At 31.1% G+C, this 21712-nt stretch overlaps 1 protein-coding gene across 1 annotated transcript; it reads left to right on the top strand.

Annotated features, from left to right (window-relative positions):
- On the top strand, positions 8867-10550 carry LOC109343433 (60S ribosomal protein L6-like). The gene is made up of 4 exons (XM_019581706.1): positions 8867-9188; positions 9455-9561; positions 9906-10087; positions 10181-10550. Exons 1-4 carry the CDS (start codon positions 8929-8931, stop codon positions 10334-10336), a joined length of 705 nt encoding a protein of 234 aa, XP_019437251.1. The 5' UTR covers positions 8867-8928; the 3' UTR covers positions 10337-10550.

Genomic DNA, 21712 nt, shown 5'->3' on the forward strand with positions numbered 1-21712 from the left:
AAATATTGACATGACATCTGCTGGATGGTCCTATGTGTACAAGTTGTCATGTCATCGAATGAATTTTTTAAATTTTTTCCCTCACAAAACAATATCGTTTTTTAAAAATAAAAATTTTAAATAAAAAAAAATTTGTAATAAATGATCATCTTCTTCCTTAGCCAAAGCCTATCACCATCCTTCCACTTCTTCTTTTTATATCTGCATCTTCAATTTCATTTTTCTGTTCATTTTCTTCTACTATTGCCCTCTTGGGGGCCAACTTCCAATATACATTCTTTCTTCGTCCTCTACTCCTCACTACACTAGTGACATTTGTGAAACTTTATTGAAATTTTGGAAACCCCAAATGAAAAACTAAAGCAAAATAACAAGTATATAGAATTAGAAGGACAAAAAAGTAGGATTACCATAACCAACAGTGCCCACAACAACAGCTTGTGTATACCTCTTCGACAACAGACCCGCACACCCAACAATCGAGCCCTGCACCAATGCATCTGCCACAAAAGCAAGCCCAACCGCGAACGCCGTTACATAAAACCCACCATACATCCCGACCCATCACATAAAACGCACCTAGAACAGGAACCACAACCAAGGACACAAGACTCCATGAATTGTCTTTATATTTTAGAGTGGGATGATTCATTCATCCAACATGAAATTTTGTTTCAGTCTGTGACATTTTGTATAGGTTGTATATCAATAGCATAGAGAGCAACATAGAAATTATTATTTTCACTGTAAAAATATAGCCTTTCCCTTTCAATTATTTAATGTTAGAATGATATATGCTTGAGAAAAAAGAGGTGGAGATATTGATAAGGTGGAGGATTTGGATGAGATTATGAAGAAGATGAAAAGAGGATTGTATTTTTTTTAAAACTTATAAATTAAAAATTTTATAATAAAAAAATTTAAAGATTTTTTATTACAAAATTTATGTTTTTATTTAAAAATATTATTTTAAAAAACGACGTCGTTTTGTGGGGGGAATTTTAAAAAAAATTGTTTGATGCCATGCCAACTTGAACACGTAGAATCATCCAGCAGTTGTCACGTCAACATTTAATATGTCACGCAAGCAAATCTGTTATAGTTAACGGAGTCGGGATGATAGAAGGACTAACGCGACTCGACGTTGAATTTGTTGGGGACTAAAATATCACTTAAAATTTTCAGGAACTAAATTGATAACCATGAAAAAGACGAGGGATGTAATTGGGTAATTACTCTTCTTTTTAATTACCATCAATGATTTTCCAATGAAATACATTGAAAATTTTAAGCTTAATATATTAACTTTGTATTTCACACTACGAAGAATAAGAGTTAATGATAATTATTATTTTTTAATATAAAAGTTAATGTTTATTAATATTCAAAACTTTTGAAGAATGATTTTAAAATATGTTAACTATAAATACGTTAACTTTAAAATTTAGAATGATTCTAATAACTTTTATTATTTGTGTTCATAATAAAAAAATAAATTACTATTAATTTATAAAAACGTATAAAGTTTACTTTAAATCAAAGGTTGAATGAATTAAATGAATAATTTTGAACAATTTTTTATTCCCTTTTATTATTATGTCCTTCTCTTTTAGACCTCTTCTCATATCCCTTTCTTGTCAAATTGAAACATATAAGGTTTACTTTATTCATTCCTTAATTAATTAACTTTGTTTTTAATACTTCCATGAATTTAGGATTTTCTTGTTTTCATTTGAGTTTTTTTACTTTAAATTGAGAAATTGTGGTTTAACATGACCTTCGATCAAATTTCATATATTATAATTATTTAGGAATTGATTTTGTGAAATTTACAATTATTCGTTCAAATTCCAATATTTTGTTTTCTGTCATTGATACTTTGGATTCACTTGAGGAGTCAATTAAATCCAAATAATCAATTTGCCAAGCAATTAGAAATTGATAACTTGGTCGTTTCATGAATTCAACAATTAACTATTCAATCGTTAATACTCATTTTATATTATTTATTTGGACTTAAGAGAAATAAAGCCCTAGTTTTTCACATCTGGATTACTTCTCTATCTGCATTATCATTTTATATCTTCATCTTTTTCTCTCCTCTTTCGTTTCATATTTCACCCTTCTTCTCTCCCATATGTAGTTATGTATACTCCAATGTTCCATTCAGTGAATTTACTTTGTCATCACCACAAAAACACGTGTAACCATTTCTTATTTTTTTTAGATATATTCCTATTATCTAGATCTTTTAATTAATTTTTTTTGTTTATTTTGTAGATAAATTCTTATTTTTTTTCTTTGGTTTTTGTTGTTTATTATTCTATTGACTTGTTTACTTTGTAGATGTGTTCTAGTTGATTTCATTATTTTGTAGATTTGTTCTTCCAATAATCATCTTCGTTAGTGTCTGATTTTCAAGAGTTTCATCCTTAACGACTATATATATATATATAATATAAATTTACCTACACGTTACAATATTTAATTTTTTTGCTTATTGTTATTAATCTATTTATCTCCTTATCGTATCTTGCTCTTATCATTTTATCTCTTCTTTTACAGTTTGACTCTTTGCAGGTTAGTTTTATGTCTCGCACTGCATCTCTTGTTAAAATCTACAATTTTATTCTCTTTTGCACAACAAATGAATTTGATTTTCTATTAAAATGTCTACATGTCTATTATCTTCTATATATGAATTGAAGGGGCTGATAAAAAGACTAAACTAGATATCCTATATTTATGATAACTGTCCAAAGAAGATGCTATTTTCATCGAATAAAATTTGAATTTCAAAAGTCATTTCCTTTCCCCTTGTTATAAAATAATATGTCTTTTTTATTTAATAAAAAAGAAATGAGATAAATTGAAATGTAAGGAATATAATCATAAAAAAAGATAAGGTGAAGAGTTACTTGAAGTCTGTGACCTTTAACGTAGGGAAGAAGAAGAAGAAACAATAATGATAATAATTATGATTAAGATTAGTGGTGAAATTTGATTAGAAGATTCCCTTATGTTACCTCATCTATTTATTATTCAGTTATAATGATGCAAAAATTATTTTTATCTCTTTACTATTTTACCTATTATTTCTTATTCTTTAGAATGAATGAGGAAAAAAACCCTAAAAAATGGGGTCTAGGAGTTTGAAGGTAGACGATCTAATAGCAACAGAGTATGAGAGTTTGTAATAAATTGTCACGAATTGATTTATTTTAATTATATTATGCTTCTACCTCTTTTTATGGCTTAAGAAAAAAACAATATACTTGATTTGCTTTAATTGCGATAATAAATTGTTTCTTCTGGGTGTAATATATTAAAATCAATCATAAAATTTATACAAATTTTTTGTATTGTAAATTTGAAATATATATTTGACTTATGTTTGTTTGAATTATTAATAATATGCATTGTTGAATTTTGAATGAATCGATTTATTCATTCCTTAATCGATTATCTGTGTTTGTAATGCTTCCATGAAATTGAGAATTTATTGGTATGATTTATTTTTTTTACTTTAAATTGTGAAATTATGGTTTAACATGATCTTCAATCAAATTTCATATATTATAATCATTTAGGAATTGATTTTGTAAAATTTACGACTATCCGTTCAAATTCCAATCTTTTGTTTTTTGTCATTGATGCTTTCGAATTCACTTAAGGAATCAATTAACTCCAATTTATTTTGAATAATCAAATTTTCAATCAACATTAACTACTCACAATTTAACAATTAACATTAACTACTCAATCATTAATGTCCGTTTTATATTATTTATTTGGACTTAAGAGAAATACAACCCTAAATATTGTATTATATTTATTTATACCTTATATTCGTGATTGTTTTTATATAATATAATTATAACAATCTAGTATCTATTACCTATATATAAATCGACTATATATGTGTTGAATGAACTAGGCTAATTGCAAAATTATACACTATTGAATTTTGACACTTAGATTTGAAAGATAATATTTTTGTCAAAAGTCATTCTCAATTTTGTTTTCAAAAGTAACGAATATTTGAGTTATTTTAGAATCAAATATTTTCTATAATCATACTTTCATCAAATCAATGCTTATATAAATGTATGTATAAATGTTAATCCTTATCAAACCATAGGGGATCAATAACTTTATCTTTACTTATAACAAAAACAAGCATTACAAAATTATTTTAGGATGAATTTTTGAAGTTAGAGAATATATGTTGTCTAGAAGAGTTGTCGTAACAAAATTGGATACATCTTATACAATTATTTGATCTAGTCTAGAGAATTAGTAATAATACTATTAATCAGGAATATGAACTTATAAAGTGTAGAAAACACAAACAATACAAAACACAATTATCACAATTAAATAGGTCGTAATTTACTTAATTATTAACACTTTAATGTTAAATTATGCATAAGGGATAATCATTTAGACAAACTATATATTGTCGAAAAATAGTCACACTCAAAAAATTTACAAAATGAAGATTTTATACACATTTGAAGTTGAAAATTTAACATACTTTAATTTTCACGAAGTCGCGGGTAAGACTTTCCTAACGTTTTGTCATCGAGTCACTTATTTTACTTTTTTTCACATTAACATTTTGTTTACCTTCCTCACAATTATGTAACAGGTAAGGGATTCAACATTATAAAAGTTACTAAATATTCATTTTGTTACACCCAATGTTATGAAACTCGAGCCGAACATCAACCCGAAAGAGGTCCTATAAAGGGTCTTACAGGTTTAATTGGTTAGATCGTTCAGTCAGACCGGACAACATCATAATAATAGATATAATTATATTTATATATATATATATATATATTATATAATTAGTTAAAATTTAAAATAAAATTAAATAAATGAATAATAAACTTATCAATATCATGTATTGCATAACGTATAGACATAAATTAAAATATAAGTGCATTAAACAAATTTTATCCATTGTTTATACTTTATTGGAATTATACACAATAATGTTTATCCTTTATGTTTATCTCATTCACTCACTCCATCTCAAACAAATACAAACAAAAGTACTGTACTTTATTTTGCCTTTAGATGATATTCTCAACCAAGAAATATCACTGCAGCGGTGCTTTTGAGAAGTAGATTTTAATCTTTTAAGTCTAAGGGGTCTAGCTGTGCTTATTCAAAGTAATGCTTTTGAGAAGTAGATTTTAATCTTTTAAGTCTAAGGGGTCTAGCTGTGCTTATTCAAAGTAATGCTTTTGAGAAGCTGTTAACTTTAGCAGAACTTTTGAGAAGCTATTAATTAACAACCAAGAAATATCACTTTAACTATCAATTAAAAATATAATATGGAGTATGGACAAAATTCATCGCAATACAACATAGCTCTATAATCTTTAGAATGATGGCACAAAAGACAAAATATTAGATGGCGAGAATCTTAGATGACACAACGGAGACGACGACCAGAAGCAGTGAAGAACGACAACAGGGCGGTGAGCAAGAGAGGTTTTCTTTGAAGGTAAGCGACAGCTAGGTTTTCTCCTATTTCTTCCTTTATGCGTTGAGTGTTCTGGAGGAGAACTGTTTCTATTTCAGTTTTTTATTTTTTTAATTAGGTTTAGACCGGTCCGGTCTAACCAACCGGGTTATTCCGGTTTCTCCCGGTCCAATCCGGTTAGACCGGATTGTGGACGGCCAGAAATGGCCTGGAAGACCACCCCGGTTTTTGGGTGGTACGGGACCGCCTCCTGTAATGGGTTACGGTCGGACCGGTTGGACCGTCCAGTCCGGTCTGGTCCAAACAACACTGGTTACACCTATTTTTAAATGAAAATATATAGATAAAAACATTATAATACAAAAAATAAAATATAAATAGAGAATAACTCAAGATATTACTTCTCTTTTATGTAGTTTAGTTTACAAGTTAGCTTTTATGCATTATCAATATAAAGTTTTTTTCCCTCTAACACCTAATTATACAAGATTCCATATATGGATTTTAAAATAGTTATTATGAAAGCAAAAAAATATAATGGTTCAATATATAAATTATAAAATATATGTACAATATTTATACATTGTGATAAATAAAGAAGCAACTCATGCAAGTGCACGGGTATACAACTAATTTTCATTCAAGACAAGATACAATGACATTAGGATAGAACAATATTGATATTATTACATAAACTTATGCTTTAGTAGTGGTTGGAGATTTCTTTTTCATTCAAAACAAGATACAATGACATAATGTACAAATTAAAAACATACAAAAAATATCCTGGATTTTAGCATCTTCAAATTGAAATTAAATCCTCTCTAGTGTTTGGGATATAATTTTTTAATCTATTTAATTCAAATTAATAAAAAATCTAGACACTTTAATTTTTATGTGTTTCACGTGTTTGAATCTGGACTCACTGATGGAGTGGCTCTCAACCCCTTCATACGGGTTGAATAATGATACTATTATTCTTTTAATAAGACGTCAAAAAACTTTTATTCTTATAATAACTAGCGTGTTGACATGCACTATCGTGCTTGCCAATCCCATTTTATATCATTTATAATATATAGTTTGTATTCATAAATGTCAAATATAATATTTTATGTTAAATATTTGTAATCTACACTTGAATTTATTTGAATTGTGTAATGTTCTATTTAAATTGAACATTCATGTTCTACCTTCAAAACTGATAGTTATAATGTAAGAAGAAATATTTAACCAAATAATATGGAACATATATTGGTTGGAGATGAACATTAGGTTATATATAGGTTTTTTAGTAAAATTAGAAAATAGTAAGGACAAAATAAGTAGTATAGATGATATCAGACTCAAAAGCAGTTAATTTGGTGGAGGTTGAAGGCAAAAGATTATAGTGTATGTTGCACAATACTAACTTGTGAGATTGTACTTGTAAAAGTAATTGAAATCTTGTAACTCCTTACCTATATGCGATTGGTATTACTAATTTGAAAAGATGCCTAAAAAATTACTATATTTATTATTTATTTAGTCATCTATTACTTGAATAATTATTAATTGAAGTACTTGAATAATTATTTAATTTAATATTTTAATCATAATTGAATATGCACTACTTTTATTTATTTGAAGATAATGCGCGACAACAAAAATTATAAGCTTTTTCGGTTGAGGTTCCATGTAATTTTCTAATATTTTGAATGATAAAGTTGGAAAGTGTATGATTAATATCTACTTTTAATTTATAAACATTAATTCAAGTAACTTTATGAAAAATGGTTTTCAATATTACATGTTTTTTTAAAAGATCAACAAGACATTGGTCTAGTGATGTAAAAGCCCCACTAGATCCTCAAAACAATTAAAATATCAAGAATTCGATTCTTGAGAGTAATATTTGTTGGGAGGAGCAGTCACGAACCTCGGAATGAGTTAATTCCTTACGAAAATGTGAGAAGATATCCTTGATAGTAAAAAGAAAATTCTTTTTTAAAAGGATACAAACTCTTTTTTTTAAAAGACTACAAACTATTTTTTAAAGGCTACGAACTCTTTTCTAACTACAAGTTCTCTTCAATTTATAATTAGCAAACCACTCTAATAGTTTATTGACCTAGTCACAAAACTACAACTCACTTGACTAATACTACAATAGTTGCAACTTACAAACTATCACGAAATTGACTAAGGTGCACAAATTAATGTGTTTGTTTTAATAATCTAATAATTCTGCATGCAAATTATTTATTAATCAGTTGTTTCATATTTATTAAACTTATGTTTGATAATATATAAAAATTACAAACTCAATTTATATTTATGATAATAAAATAAAATAAAAATTAAGTTTTTCCTTTATTTAAAGCTGTCTTATTTTTCTATTAAAATGTCAAATATCATTTTACCTTTAATTTTAAGGTTATTTACTTCCTAATTTATTCCTTCACCAAACTCCATATTAAAAGTTTGTCTTAATATTAATATTGAATTTTATATTATAACTTTTTATGATTTGTCACAAAGTAATAAAATTATAGTAAAATATATATGATAATAAATATTAAAAGTGTATATTTAAAAAACAACCAAAATAAACCAATAACCCTATACATTTTTTTAACTTATTATGTAACAATAATCTAAATTTTATATTTTACTCAAACAAAATAAATTATTTTATATTCAGTTAAGATAGTGAGACAGAAATACATTATAGATAATCACATAATTTATAAGAAAAAAAATAAACTAATATTATATATGAATATTATATATCGTCATTTTATTATCCACTATTTACTGTTATTTATTATTGACTTAATATAAATGAATGATTGATATGTATACACTGAAAGTATAACTGTTTTATATAATGTCCATCATTCATATATTAATTATCATTGATTCTCAAACAAAAGTAATATAAACCAATAGTAAATAATATGCGGATTGTATAAAAAACTTTACATTAATGATGTATAAATTTTAAATTCTAAAATCTTTATAGGAACAATACATAAATATTATACTTAATATATAAACTAATACACAAATGGTGTATAATATTCAATTATATATATCAAACATAGTACATACTATATTTCTATTTTGAAAAGTCAATAATAATTAAATATTAATATAATAATTAAATATTAATGATAGATAATAGAATAGTTGTGTATAAAATTCATATTAATGCATACATTTTTTTTCTTATAAAAAATAAGAATCGATCACTATTATATTTGTTACTATTTCACAAATCGGATTTAATATTATGTTGGGCCAAAACTAATGCAACAATTACATGGGCCTCAACTTGATTCGGTATACTCAGTAGACCCGGTCCGACCTATAAAATATATATCAGAGTTAGAGCTTCATCTCCTCCATTCGCACAGATTAGGGTTTTTGGTGGAAGAACTTGAACTGCAATGGCTCCTCCAAAGCAAAGAACAGCTAGGGTTAGCAGAAACCCTGAATTGATTAGGGGAATTGGTAAATATTCAAGATCCAAAGTGTACCATAAGAGAGGTCTATGGGCAATCAAGGCTAAAAACGGCGGCGTTTTGCCCCGTCACGAGCCTAAGGCTAAGGCTGCAGCTCCTGCTGAGAAGGCACCTAAGTTCTACCCTGCTGATGATGTCAAGAAGCCACGTCTTAACAAACACAAACCTAAACCCACCAAGCTTAGGTCAGTTACTATTATTTTATTTTATTTTATATATATTTAGGATTTTGGAAATGTGAATTAAGGTGTAGGTTTTTTGTTTTTAATATATTGGGTTTAGATCTGAACTAATATATGATGCATTTTTGCAATGTTTGATGGCCAGTAATTAAATATAATTTCGTTTCAGTATGTTTTTGGGTCCTTTTGTTTCAGTTTATTTTTGAAAACAATTATTTCATTTTTTTGTTATGGTATAGCTTATGTGATTGAATTGTTTTGTTTTATAGGGCTAGTATCACACCAGGGACAGTGTTGATTCTTCTTGCTGGTCATTTCAAGGGAAAGAGAGTTGTGTTTCTCAAGCAGCTTCCTTCTGGCTTGCTTCTTGTAACTGGTAAAACTCATTCACCAATGTTTTTAAATTTCTCTCTATTTTTTTATGTTTCAATATATTGGTGTGGAAATGTTAGCTCATGTGTTTTTTTTTAATTGTTATTTATATACTGCTGTTTCAACTCATACATGGTATTTTTTGTTATCAATATCTTTCAATCATGTATCTTATTGTGTGCGTGCAAGTGTTTTTTTGTCTATTTTTGCGAGTGCGGGTTTGGTGTACTTTAACTGAAGTACCTGTTTTATTAGCACTTTCACTTGATGAAAGAAATGGTTCTCTTCATTTTCTCTACTCCAATCATCTGTGACATACCTATGTTTAATGTTTCATTCTCACTTCAGGTCCTTTCAAGATTAATGGAGTTCCTTTGAGACGTGTGAATCAGGCCTATGTCATTGGCACATCAACCAAAGTAGATGTTTCTGCTGTTAATGTGGATAAATTTGATGACAAGTACTTCACAAAGGATGCCAAGAAAAAGAACAAGAAGGGAGAAGGAGAGTTCTTTGAGGCAGAGAAGGAGGTTAGTTAGTCAATTTTTCTCGTGCATTAATTTTCCCGTAATCTCCAATTGCTCATGTTTGTGCTGATCTCGATTATCTTGTCCCGAATGTAGGAGAAAAATGTGCTCCCTCAGGAGAAGAAAGATGACCAGAAGACAGTGGATTCGGCTTTGTTGCAAGCCATTCAGAGTGTTCCAGACTTGAAGACTTACCTTGGTGCTAGGTTTTCCTTGAAGTCAGGCCAGAAGCCTCATGAGCTCCTCTTCTAGAGGAAGAAAGAGTGTTAGAATTTTTTTCCATATATTCTGCCTTTTGTTGTTGGATTTGAACCCGATTAATGATAGTTTTACTTGGTTGCCTTACTTTTTATGTGAGCTACCTTAATCTGCAACATTTTGTGTGCTCTTGCTAATTGAAATTAAGATAAATTATTCAAGTTGTAATTTTTGGCTCAGCCGAAGTAATCGAATTCTTTTCTATCTCGAGCCATGGGCGGGTAACATATAAGCTTTGGATTTAGTTAATTTTATTTTATTTGGGTCATGATTATCTTATTATTATAAGGGTTTTTGTCTGTATAATAAATTTAATAAATTGTTTTTTTGGAATGACTCATATTATAGTTTGACTAATATTTATCATCGTAAACATCTGTATTGGTTAGTCCTGTAAAAGAGAGGAACACAGGAACACAATTGGTGTATTATTGAAGGTTTATGATAATTTACATAAAATTATAAGAAAAATATTATTTTAAAAAATAATTTCGTGTTTATTTCTTGTAATGGGTAGTTTTATTCAGTTTCATGCCGAGGTTTATAATTTTCAGTAATAATGATTTTTTCCACCGTTGAAATTTGGTTTATGCATTAATTAGTTGTTGTTACTTTTAATTGTGAATACTGGTTAAGTTTGATGTTTGATGGGTGAACATCTTCTATTCCAAAAAGTGTTCCACATTATGTGTCATTGGTCAAAAAATATATTTAATTATTAATTTTTTATTTAAATATAGTTTTTAACCAATCATAAACAGGACAAATGTGTTCCCTTAACTGATAAAGGATTATTTGACCCTATATGTCTATTGATTGAGGAGTGGTCACCATATCTTTTTAGACAAATATATAAAATGTTGTTTATGCATAATTTACCTTTGTCTTTAAATTTGAGTTCTAAGCTTAAGCTTGAGAGTAAATTATAGATTGAGTTAGCATACTATTAAATCTATGGCATTCCATTATAAATTTGATTCTTTAATATGCAACAAGAAGATGAATGGAGATTAATGAATAACAAACTTTTTATTATGAGAATGAAGAAGAGAGATTGATTACAAAAAGGAAAACATCACACTATAGAAGAACAATCCTTTAAATAAAAAGTTAGTTGCTAAACTAACTATACTAACCGTGAATGTTAAGCATGCCAAGCTTGGAATGACAATGTCTGAAAATGAGGAGATAGTGCCTTTGTGAATATATCTACAACTTGAGAATCAATGGAGATTGGTAGCAGATGGATGATGCCTCATTGGACCCTTTCATGAACAAAATAGCAATTTATGTCTACGTGTTTTGTCCTCTCATGGAAGACAAGATTAGTAACTATATACAAGTCTGATTGGTTGTCACAATACAATACTTCAGGATTAGAATGACTCACTCCAAGATCATGAAGAAGGTGCACAAACCACTAGGCTTCACATGCAGCAAGTGTCATGGCTCTGTATTCAGCCTCAACTGATGATAGCCAAATTGTCTTTTGCTTCTTGCTCTTCCATGATATGAGAGAGTTTTCTATATAGAAGCAATATCCAGATACTGGTCTTCTAGTATCTATGTAGGCACTCCAGTCAGAATTTGTGTAACCTTTTACTATGAAATCACACCTGGATGGAAAGAAGACTCCTATGCCAATGATGCTATTTATGTATCTCAAAATTCTCATGGCAACCTCAAAATGCATATTAGTAGGGGCATAGAGAAATTGGTTTAAATGCCTAATTGCAAAACTCAAATCAAGTCTAGTGTGAGTCAAATAAACAAGTTTTCCAATCAACATTCTATACATGCTAGGATTAGGCAAGAAATCACCACATTTAGAATGGTTTAGTTTGGAAGAGTACTCCATATGAGTAGAACAAGGCTTGGCTACAAGCATCAATGTTTCCTGTAATAGATCAATGGTGTACTTCCTTTGATAAAGAAGAATGCCTTGAGCAGATCTAGCTATCTCCACCCCTAATAAATTTTTTAACTTGCCAAGATCTTTTATACTGAGTTCAGAATCCAGCAGGTGTTTAATGTTATCTATTTCAATCATGTCATTTCCAATTAAAATAAGATCATCAACATATACAAGAATGACAGTAAAACTAAAGTTAAAAGATTTAATGAACATAGAGTAATCAACATTAGACTTTGCATAACCATATTGTATGAGAACTCTAGTGAGCTTATCATGCCATTATCTACTAGTCTGTTTCAAGCTATAAATGGAATTTTCTAATTTACAAACAAGTCCTGGATTATCAACATGAATACTAGGAGGATTTTTCATGTAGAATTGTTCTTTCAGTTCCCCATGTAGGAAAGCAATATTTATGTCTAATTGACGAAGATATCACTTATAGGCAGAGGTTAGAGAAAGAATAACCTTGATGGTGGTCATCTTTACAACAATGCTAAAGGTCTCCAAGAAGTCAACTCCTTCGGTTTGGGTGAAGCCTTTAGCCGCAAGTCTAGCTTTATGTTTATCTATAGAGCCATTAGATTTATACTTGATTTTAAACACCTATTTGCACCATATTGCTATTTTTTTTGTTTGGAAGGGTAGTTAAGATCCAAATCTTGTTGACCTCAAGAGCATTAAGCTCCTTCTTGATTGCATTCCTCCAACATTCAAATCTTACAGCATCATTGTAATTAGCTGGCTCATTGTTGGAGGAGATGCTCATTGAAAAGTGTCTACGATCATGTGATAGTTTGTCATAAGATAGACTATTGTTCAAAGGATATCTAACAATAGAGTAATTGGTCCTACCAAGATTATCTATGTTAGTAGATGCAATCATGGAGCAGTGATAGTCCTGAAGGTAGTGAGGTTTGTGCCTAGGTTTGAGAGATTTTCCGGGCATGGATGAATTAGATCCATCATGACCAGTAGTGTCATAAGTAGACTGATCATGAGTAATGTCAATAGGACCAAAATTGTCATCTTAATCAGAAAAGTTCGGAATAGACTTGTCCTTAGAGCTGTCCAGAGTTGTGGAACAAGGGCATGCACACAATCAATTACATTTTGGGTGTTGACATCACCATTAGGAGTAAAGGCATAGATTTTGTCAATGATAGACCTCGTTAGATCATTTTTGGTTATCATCATATCAGTTTTTGGTTTTGACAGCATGTTTGTAAGGAAATATGTGTTCATAAAATATGGTATTTCTTGATAGAAAGACCTCATGTTTTAGACATAGCCTTTTACTCCTTGTTCTAGACCAAGAAAAGTACATTTTCTTGATCCGTGGTCCAACTTCTTCGTATGTGATATAAGAGTAGATGTATAACATAATCATCCAAAGACCTTAAGATCGGAGATGTTAGGTAAACTATTGTACAAGACAACATAAGGACTTATGTTGGTTAAGTATTTGGTAGGTTGCATATTTATTAGGAAAATAACATGACTGGTGGCATAGTTCCAAAGGTAGTGAAGTAATTCAGACTGAAAGATGAGAGATCTAGCTACACCTAGAATGTGTTGATGTTTTTCTTTCAACTATACCATTTTGTTGAGGGTTTCAACACAACTAGTTTGATGCTCAATGCCATTCTTGGCATAAAACTCATTCATACAGAATTCCTTACCATTATCACTTCTAATTAGGAATGACAACATGGTGGGTTGAAGTCGGATTTATGATAACCCAAACTCAAACTCGAAATTCAGAACCCAAATCCGAATTAAGTGGGGTTGAAAATAACACTACCATCCCTGAACCCGTCGATTTTCGGGTAACCCAAACCCATCGGGTTTCGGATAACCCAAACCCGACACGAACCCGCCCGAATTTCTCTCTATATAAGTTTTTTTAGATATACATCTAATTTTATAATTTTACATATATCAATCGTATCACAATCATTGAACATTTTCCCACCTTTGGAAGTTCAACAACTTCATCAATTCAACGTCACCTATATGAGTTCAATGCAAACAGAAGAATGTTTGATTTTCAAATTAAATGGTTTTAATCTTCCAAAATTTTACTTTGTAGTTAATTGTCTAGTGACGTTAAACTTTGAAGAATGTTTTACCGCTTCAGTTTAACTTTGAAGAATGTTTCTAATGACGTTAACCATCTTCAAGTAACATAAGCTATTGGAAGCAAATTATATTCACAAATCAAAACCATATCTATACGAATAGGATAAATTAGGCAACAACTTTCTAGTTTGGGACAATTTCGGGGTTGGGTATAAGCTATACCAAACCCAAACTTGAAAGTTGGAATCGGCTAAAACCCGAACCCGAACTCAATCACATTGAGTTTTCCGGGTTAAAATCAGATTGGGTTCGAACGGGTACCCACATGTTCGGTTTTCGTTGCCATCCATTGATAAGGCTCATCGCAAGTGCATGATTATATCGTCAAGTAATAAAATATCGATCCCACGAGGACTGAAAAATTCATTTCATTATAACAATTAATTTATCCTTAACTCAAATATGAATTAAAAGTGAATTTAGAACAATTGAATAGTTGAGAAGAATAATTATGAAAATATTAAAAAAGATTGAAATCTAATTTAGGAAGAGTTCCTAGGATAAAAATTACCGCCTTTACACTTGCAAATCCTTGTTTTGCTCATTTTCATGATCTTTAAGTTGTGGGGGTGAATTGCTCTATGATATGTGTTATCATCTCTCGAGCTCCGACACATGTACTCAATTGAAGTCGCACATACTCTCGTGGTATGGTTATCAATCAAATCATTTTACTTGAATCTTTCTATCCAATAGTTTCGTAGCAACCCAAGGTGAATTCTAGAAACCCCAAGAATCCTAATACTACTCTCGTGAATTAGGATTATAGTTTTAATAACTTAATGATCAGATAGTTGGATTCACCTCTCGGTCATTCCCCAATGTATCTAAGAGGTGTAATTTGTTGGCTAGATATCTCATAAGAATAAAACTTAGTTTAATGATTCAAATCACAACACTCAATGAAATAGAAGTAAGAACAAGTGTTTATTAAATATAAAAGGGCATAGCTCCAATCCTAGAAACAAAGAGAATTACTCACTCATCATGGAGAAGAGAATACCAAATTTTGAATTAGAGAATTGTAATGTAAAGTGTAAAATGTTTCATTCTTGAGGGAGAACCCTCATTTATCCTAATTACAAAATATTAGGCTAAGCCTAACAAAACAAATCTAAAAAATAGGAATAGAATATAACAGTCACCACTTCTTTTGACCCTTCAATTGGTCTTCGCATAGCCTCAACACTAAATTCCATCTTCTTGCATCCAATCTCTACTATTTTTGGCTTCATTTCATTCAAATTGCACAACATAGCCAAAAACATCCGCTCAACCCGAACAAAGAGAAATAAAAGCTAAAAACAATCATAAAGTCTTAATTATGTCCTAAAATGCATGTTAAATGCAATGCAAATGTAGCACAATTTCACACTCATCATCCCCATTTCTAATACTTTGGATTTTTTATCCAAATTGAGTATTGATTAATGAAACAATGTTTCTAATCAAATCAAGGACTTATGTCTTGGCCTTCATGAAGTAAAGCTAAGTGAATATGGATTTATCATCTATACTTGTTAGGAAGTACCTATGTCCTAAGGTGTTAGACATAGAGAAGGGTCCTCATATGTCCATATGCAAAAGATAGCAAATTTAGAAAAGACATAGAGAAGGGTCCTCACATGAGCAAAATTTGAAATGTTATTACTACAGGGCAGTCTTTTATGTTTAGCTAAATGACAAACATAGCAAGGCAAATCAAATTTATTGCATTTAACAATAGGATAATACTTTCGTATTGTTGTCATTTTCTCATGTGAAAGGTGTCCTAGTCTATTTTGCCAAACATTTGAATCATATCCTGTAAGTGAACTAATCCTATACTAAATATAGTTTTTATCAAAAGGTCTTGTTATAGACTTAACATTATTCCTTATAGCATAATCCTTCCTTTAAGTCATCTACACCAATCATCTTCAAAGAGGAGAGGTCATGAATTTCACAAGAATATCCAAGAAAAGTTAATCTGCAATGTAATGCATTAGTTGATTTTGAAACAAAAATTAAATTATAGTGAAATATTGGGATATACAGAACATATGTCAAGACAAAATGTTTGAAAACATTACACTACATGATATAGATGTTAAGTTCTTATTCCCATTTGGAAGTGTCACTACAATAGGTTTTATATGTTTAAAAGTTTGATAAAAGGACAAAGTATAGCACACATGACTTGTGGCCCTAGTGTTAAGAAACCATTTTAGGGATTTACTTGAACAAGCAAACATATACAGGTTACCTTTGAATCATCAAAACAAGTGTTGAAATTATTGACAATATGGTTGGATTGTTTTCAGGTTGATGGTTGTGTAGCTTGCTCTTTGGTGTCAGTCTCCATTTCATCATTATGTGTGAATTCTTCCATAGTAGTAAAGCTGTTCACATTGTTGTTCTTAAAATACGCAGGTGAGAACCCATGCTTCATGTAGCATTGGTCTATGGTGTGACCTGTTCTATTGCAATAGGAGCATATCTTTGAACCTCTTCCACTTGATGACCTTGCCAAATTATTTCCAAATCTTCCCTAAGCGTAAGAGCCTCCTCCTCCTGAATTTTGGTAAGTCATATGATGTGTGAAATTATGCTACATTTGCCTTGCATTTAACTTGCATTTTAGGACATGATTAGGGCTTTAAGATTGTTTTTAGCTTTTATTTCTTTTTGTTCGGGTAGAGTGTACGTTTTTGGCTATATTGTGCAGTTTGGATGAATTGAAGCCAAAAAGAGTAGAGATTGGGTGCAAGAAGATGAAATTCAGTGTTGAGGCTATACGAAGACCAATTGAAGGGCCAAAAGAAGTCGCCTTGGAGCCTGGATCGAAGATAATCAACTTGAAGTGAAGACGCCACATACACCCATAGTCGTGGATATTATATTATATTCTTATTTTTTAGATTTGTTTTGTTGGACTTAACCCAATATTTTGTAATTAGGATAAATAAGGGTTTTCCCTAAAGGGGAACACATTTTTACACTATAATTGTCTAATTTAGAATTTTTATTATCTTATCATTGTGAGTTAGTAATTCTCTTTGTTTCTTGGATTGAGACTATTCTCTTTTACATTCAATAAATATTTTTTCTTACTTCTATTTTATTGAGTGTTGTAATTTGAATCATTAAATTGATTTCTATTCGTTTGAGTTGTTTGGTCAACAAATTACACTTTTTAGATACATTAGGGAATAACCAAGAGGTGAACCCAACTACTCGACCATTCAGTTATTCAAACTAAAATCATAAGTCACGAGAGTAGTCTTAAGATTCTCGGGGGTTTCTGGAATTCATTTTGGGTTGCTATGAAGCTATTGGATAGAAAGATCCAAGTAAAAGATTCGATTGATAACCGTACTACGAGAGTATGTGAGACTTCAATTGAGTACATGATAAGTGTGAAATTATACTATATTTACATTGCATTTAACTTGCATTTTAGGACATAATTAGGACTTTAGGATTGTTTTTAGCTTTTATTTCTCTTTGTCCAGGTTGTGCGCGTGTTTTTAGATATGTTGTGCAGTTTGGATGGATAAAAACAAAAAAAAGTAGATATTGGATGCAAGAAGATTGAATTCAATGTTGAGGCTATGCGAAGAACAATTGAAGGTCCAAAAGAAATCATAGATGTTATATTATATTCCTATTTTTTAGATTTGTTTTGTTGGGCTTAGTCCAATATTTTGTAATTAGGATAAATAAGGTTTCTCCCTCAAGAATTTTACATTTTTTTTTACATTACACTTCTCTAATTTAGAATTTGGGATTCTCTTCTACATCATGAGTGAGTAATTCCCTTTGTTTCTAGGATTGGGGCTATGCCCTTTTACATACAAAAAATGCTTGTTCTTACTTCTATTTCATTGAGTGTTGTGATTTGAATCATTGAAATGGGTTTTATTCGTGTGATTTGTTTGATCATCAAATTACACCTCTTAGATACATTAGGGAGGGACTGAGAGGTGAACCCAACTATCCCACCATTCAATTATTCAAACTAGAATCCTAATTCACGAGAGTAGTATTAGGAGTCTCGGGGGTTTCTGGAATTCACCTTGGGTTGCTACGAAGCAATTGGATAGAAATATCCAAATAAAGGATTTGATTGATAATCGTACCATGAGAGTAGGTGCGACTTCAATTGAGTACACGTGCCGGAGCTCGAGAGAGGATGACACATGTCAAAGAGCAATTCACCCTCACAACTTAAAGTTCATGAAAAGGATCAAAACAAGGATTTGTGAGTGTAAAGGTGGTAACCCTTATCCTGGGAACTCTTTCTAAATTAGATTTCAATCCCTTTTGATTATTTTCATAATTATTCTTGGCAATTGTTCTAAATTCAATTTTATTCCTTATTTGAATTAAATATAAATTAATTGTTATAATTAAAGGAGTTTTCCAGTCCTCGTGGAATTGATATTTTATTACTTGACGATATAATCGTGCACTTGCGATTTTCCCTATCAAGTTTTTGGCGCCGATGCTGGGGATTGTGTCAAAATTTCTTTAATTCTCAATTAATTCATTACTTTACTCTAGTGTATGATGCATTTTCCTTTTTCTTGGTATCTCTGCAGGTTGCACATTTGGTTTATGCAAAGTTCAAATTACTATTCAGAGCCAGAAATGACTTTTTGTAGAAGAAGAAGGAAGCAAAGAGAGAGAACAAGAGAAAGACGTGCACCTGTACAAACAATGGCTGAACAAGATGAAAAACCACTTTGTGACTACATAGCCCCTAATGCTCGTAGTTCACATCCTGGAATAATTTTCCGAGCTATTGAGGCAGAGAACTTTTATATGCCATCTGATCTGATCCAAATGGTGATGCAAAACTAATTTGGAGGTGGAGCTCATGAAGATCCTAATGCCCATATTGACCAGTTCTTAGAATTTTGTGAGACAGTGAGGATTCATTGGGCTTCTGAAGATGTTATTCGTCTTTGCATGTTTCCATATTCCATTAGAGATAGAGCTAAGACGTGGCTAAGGAATCAAAATGCTGAAATTCAAGCAACATGACGAACTTTGGAGGAGGTTTTTCTCAACAAATACTTTCCTCCTTCTAAAATTATGCACTATAGGCACCTCATCCAGAACTTCAGTCAAAAGGATGGGGAGTCAATTGCTGAAGCTTGGGAAAGATTAAATGAGTTGACTGAAGCTTTCCCTCATCATGGTATTCCACCTTGTATGATGGTTCAGAACTTCTACAGTGGGCTAGACTTTCCACCGCAACAACTATTGGACTCTTCAGCAGGTGGTGCCTTTATGTGCAAAAGAATTGATGCTGCTTCAAAGATCATAGAGAATGTGGTTTCTAATAATCACCAATGGGCGAATGAGAGGAGACACCATCCAAGAAGAGACTCTAGTGCATAATATTCAGGCAATCATATGGAGAAGGTAATTTCCACGCTGGAGAACCTTTCTCAAAGGTTTGGAAAGCTAGAAAAGTATCACACTAAGGCTATTGGGTCTACTACAACATGTGAGGGGTGTGGAGCAAAAGGACATGAGTGATCTGAATGCAAACACTTCACTGAACCTGAACATGGAGCATTGACTAATGAACAACCTGAATCATACAACTACTATGACTACAATGAGAGGAGCGAGCAACAATTCAAACCACCATACATGCAGAACAATCCCAACATTTCTTGGAGGAGCAACAACACTCTGAATCATCAATACCAGGATGGATCAGGTAAGAGGAAACCTCAAACAAAGTTTCCACGAGTACAATCTTCTCCTATTGATCCTACTCTTAAAACATTAATGGAAGGTTGGGAAAAGTTGCTTGCTAACCAAAATAAATTTCATGAAGATCAAGTTATGATTAAGAAAAGTTTTTCAAACATGTTCAATGACTTGAATTCTAAAATAGAAAACCTGACAATCCATGGTAAAATGCTGGAAACACAAATTGCCTAACAAGCTAGTAATCCTAATAGACAAATAGGGATGTTTCTAGGACAACTAGAAAAAAAATCCAAATAATGAACATTGTAAAGTTGTCAAATTAAGGAGTGGAAAGGAACTAAGTGATATTCCTCAAATTAGGAAAAATGCACAAGTGGAAAAGGAACATACTGAGACACAACCCCCTGAAGGGGAGCAAAATTTTGGAAAGATGTCTAAGTATGCAACTCTACCACCATATATACCACCAATTTCTTTTCCCCAAAGATTAGGAAAGGCAAAATTAGAAAAGAAATTTGGGAAATTTTTGGATATTCTTAAGAAATTATATATCAGTTTACCTTTCACTGAGGCACTATAGGAGACGGCAGCATACACAAAATTTCTTAAGGATATTTTATCTAAAAAAAGAAGACTAGATATTAGTTTACCCTTCAAAATAAATTACCTCCTAAATTAAAAGATCCTGGTAGTTTTTCTATCCCATTTTTAATTAGAAATACTAATTTTGATCACGCCTTATGTGACTTAGGAGCAAGTGTGAGTCTCATGCCCTTATCTGTGTGCAAAAAGTTGGAAGTGGGTGAACTAAAACCCACTACTATATCACTTCAATTGGCATATACGTCAGTTAAATTCCCTATAGGCATCTTGGAGGATGTTCCTATCAAAGTTGAGAAATTTTTCATTCCAGCATATTTTGTAATACTAGAGATGGAAGAGGGTTCACAAATCCCAATCATATTAGGTAGACCCTTTTTGGCTACTACTGGTGCTATAATTGATGTAAAAAATGGAAAACTTTCCCTAAGCATAGGGGATGAAAAAGTTGAATTTGATATTGCTAAATCTATTAAACAACCTTCTCTCGAGGATTCATGTTTCAGTGTTGAGATGCTAAACCAAGCTGTGAAAGAGGAAACAACTAGAGTGCAATCTAAGGATCCCTTAGAGAGATGCATAGTAGATGGTGACACTTCAGACATTGATGTAGAAGTGGCCGAGGTTATTGAATTTCTAAATGCAAGTCCAACACTTCCTCACAACCCGCAAGATGAGACCTTGAAGGTAATGCCCAAATCTGAATATTGGGAGGAGGGGAAAACACCTAAAATGGAATTAAAAGCACTCCCCTCCACCCTCAGGTATGAATTTCTTGGACCTAATTCATCTTATCCAGTTGTTGTTAATGCTAAATTAAATAAATTGGAAACTGAAAATTGCTAAGGGTCCTGAGAATGCACAGGAAGGTAATAGGATAGACATTGTATGATATAAAAGGTATAAACCCTTCTTTTTGTATGCATAGAATTTTCATGGAACCTAATCGTGAAACTTCAATTGAAAATCAGAGGAGATTAAATCCTAATATGAAAGATGTG

This window comes from Lupinus angustifolius, chromosome LG03 (assembly GCF_001865875.1).
Source record: "Lupinus angustifolius cultivar Tanjil chromosome LG03, LupAngTanjil_v1.0, whole genome shotgun sequence".
NCBI lineage: Eukaryota > Viridiplantae > Streptophyta > Magnoliopsida > Fabales > Fabaceae > Lupinus > Lupinus angustifolius.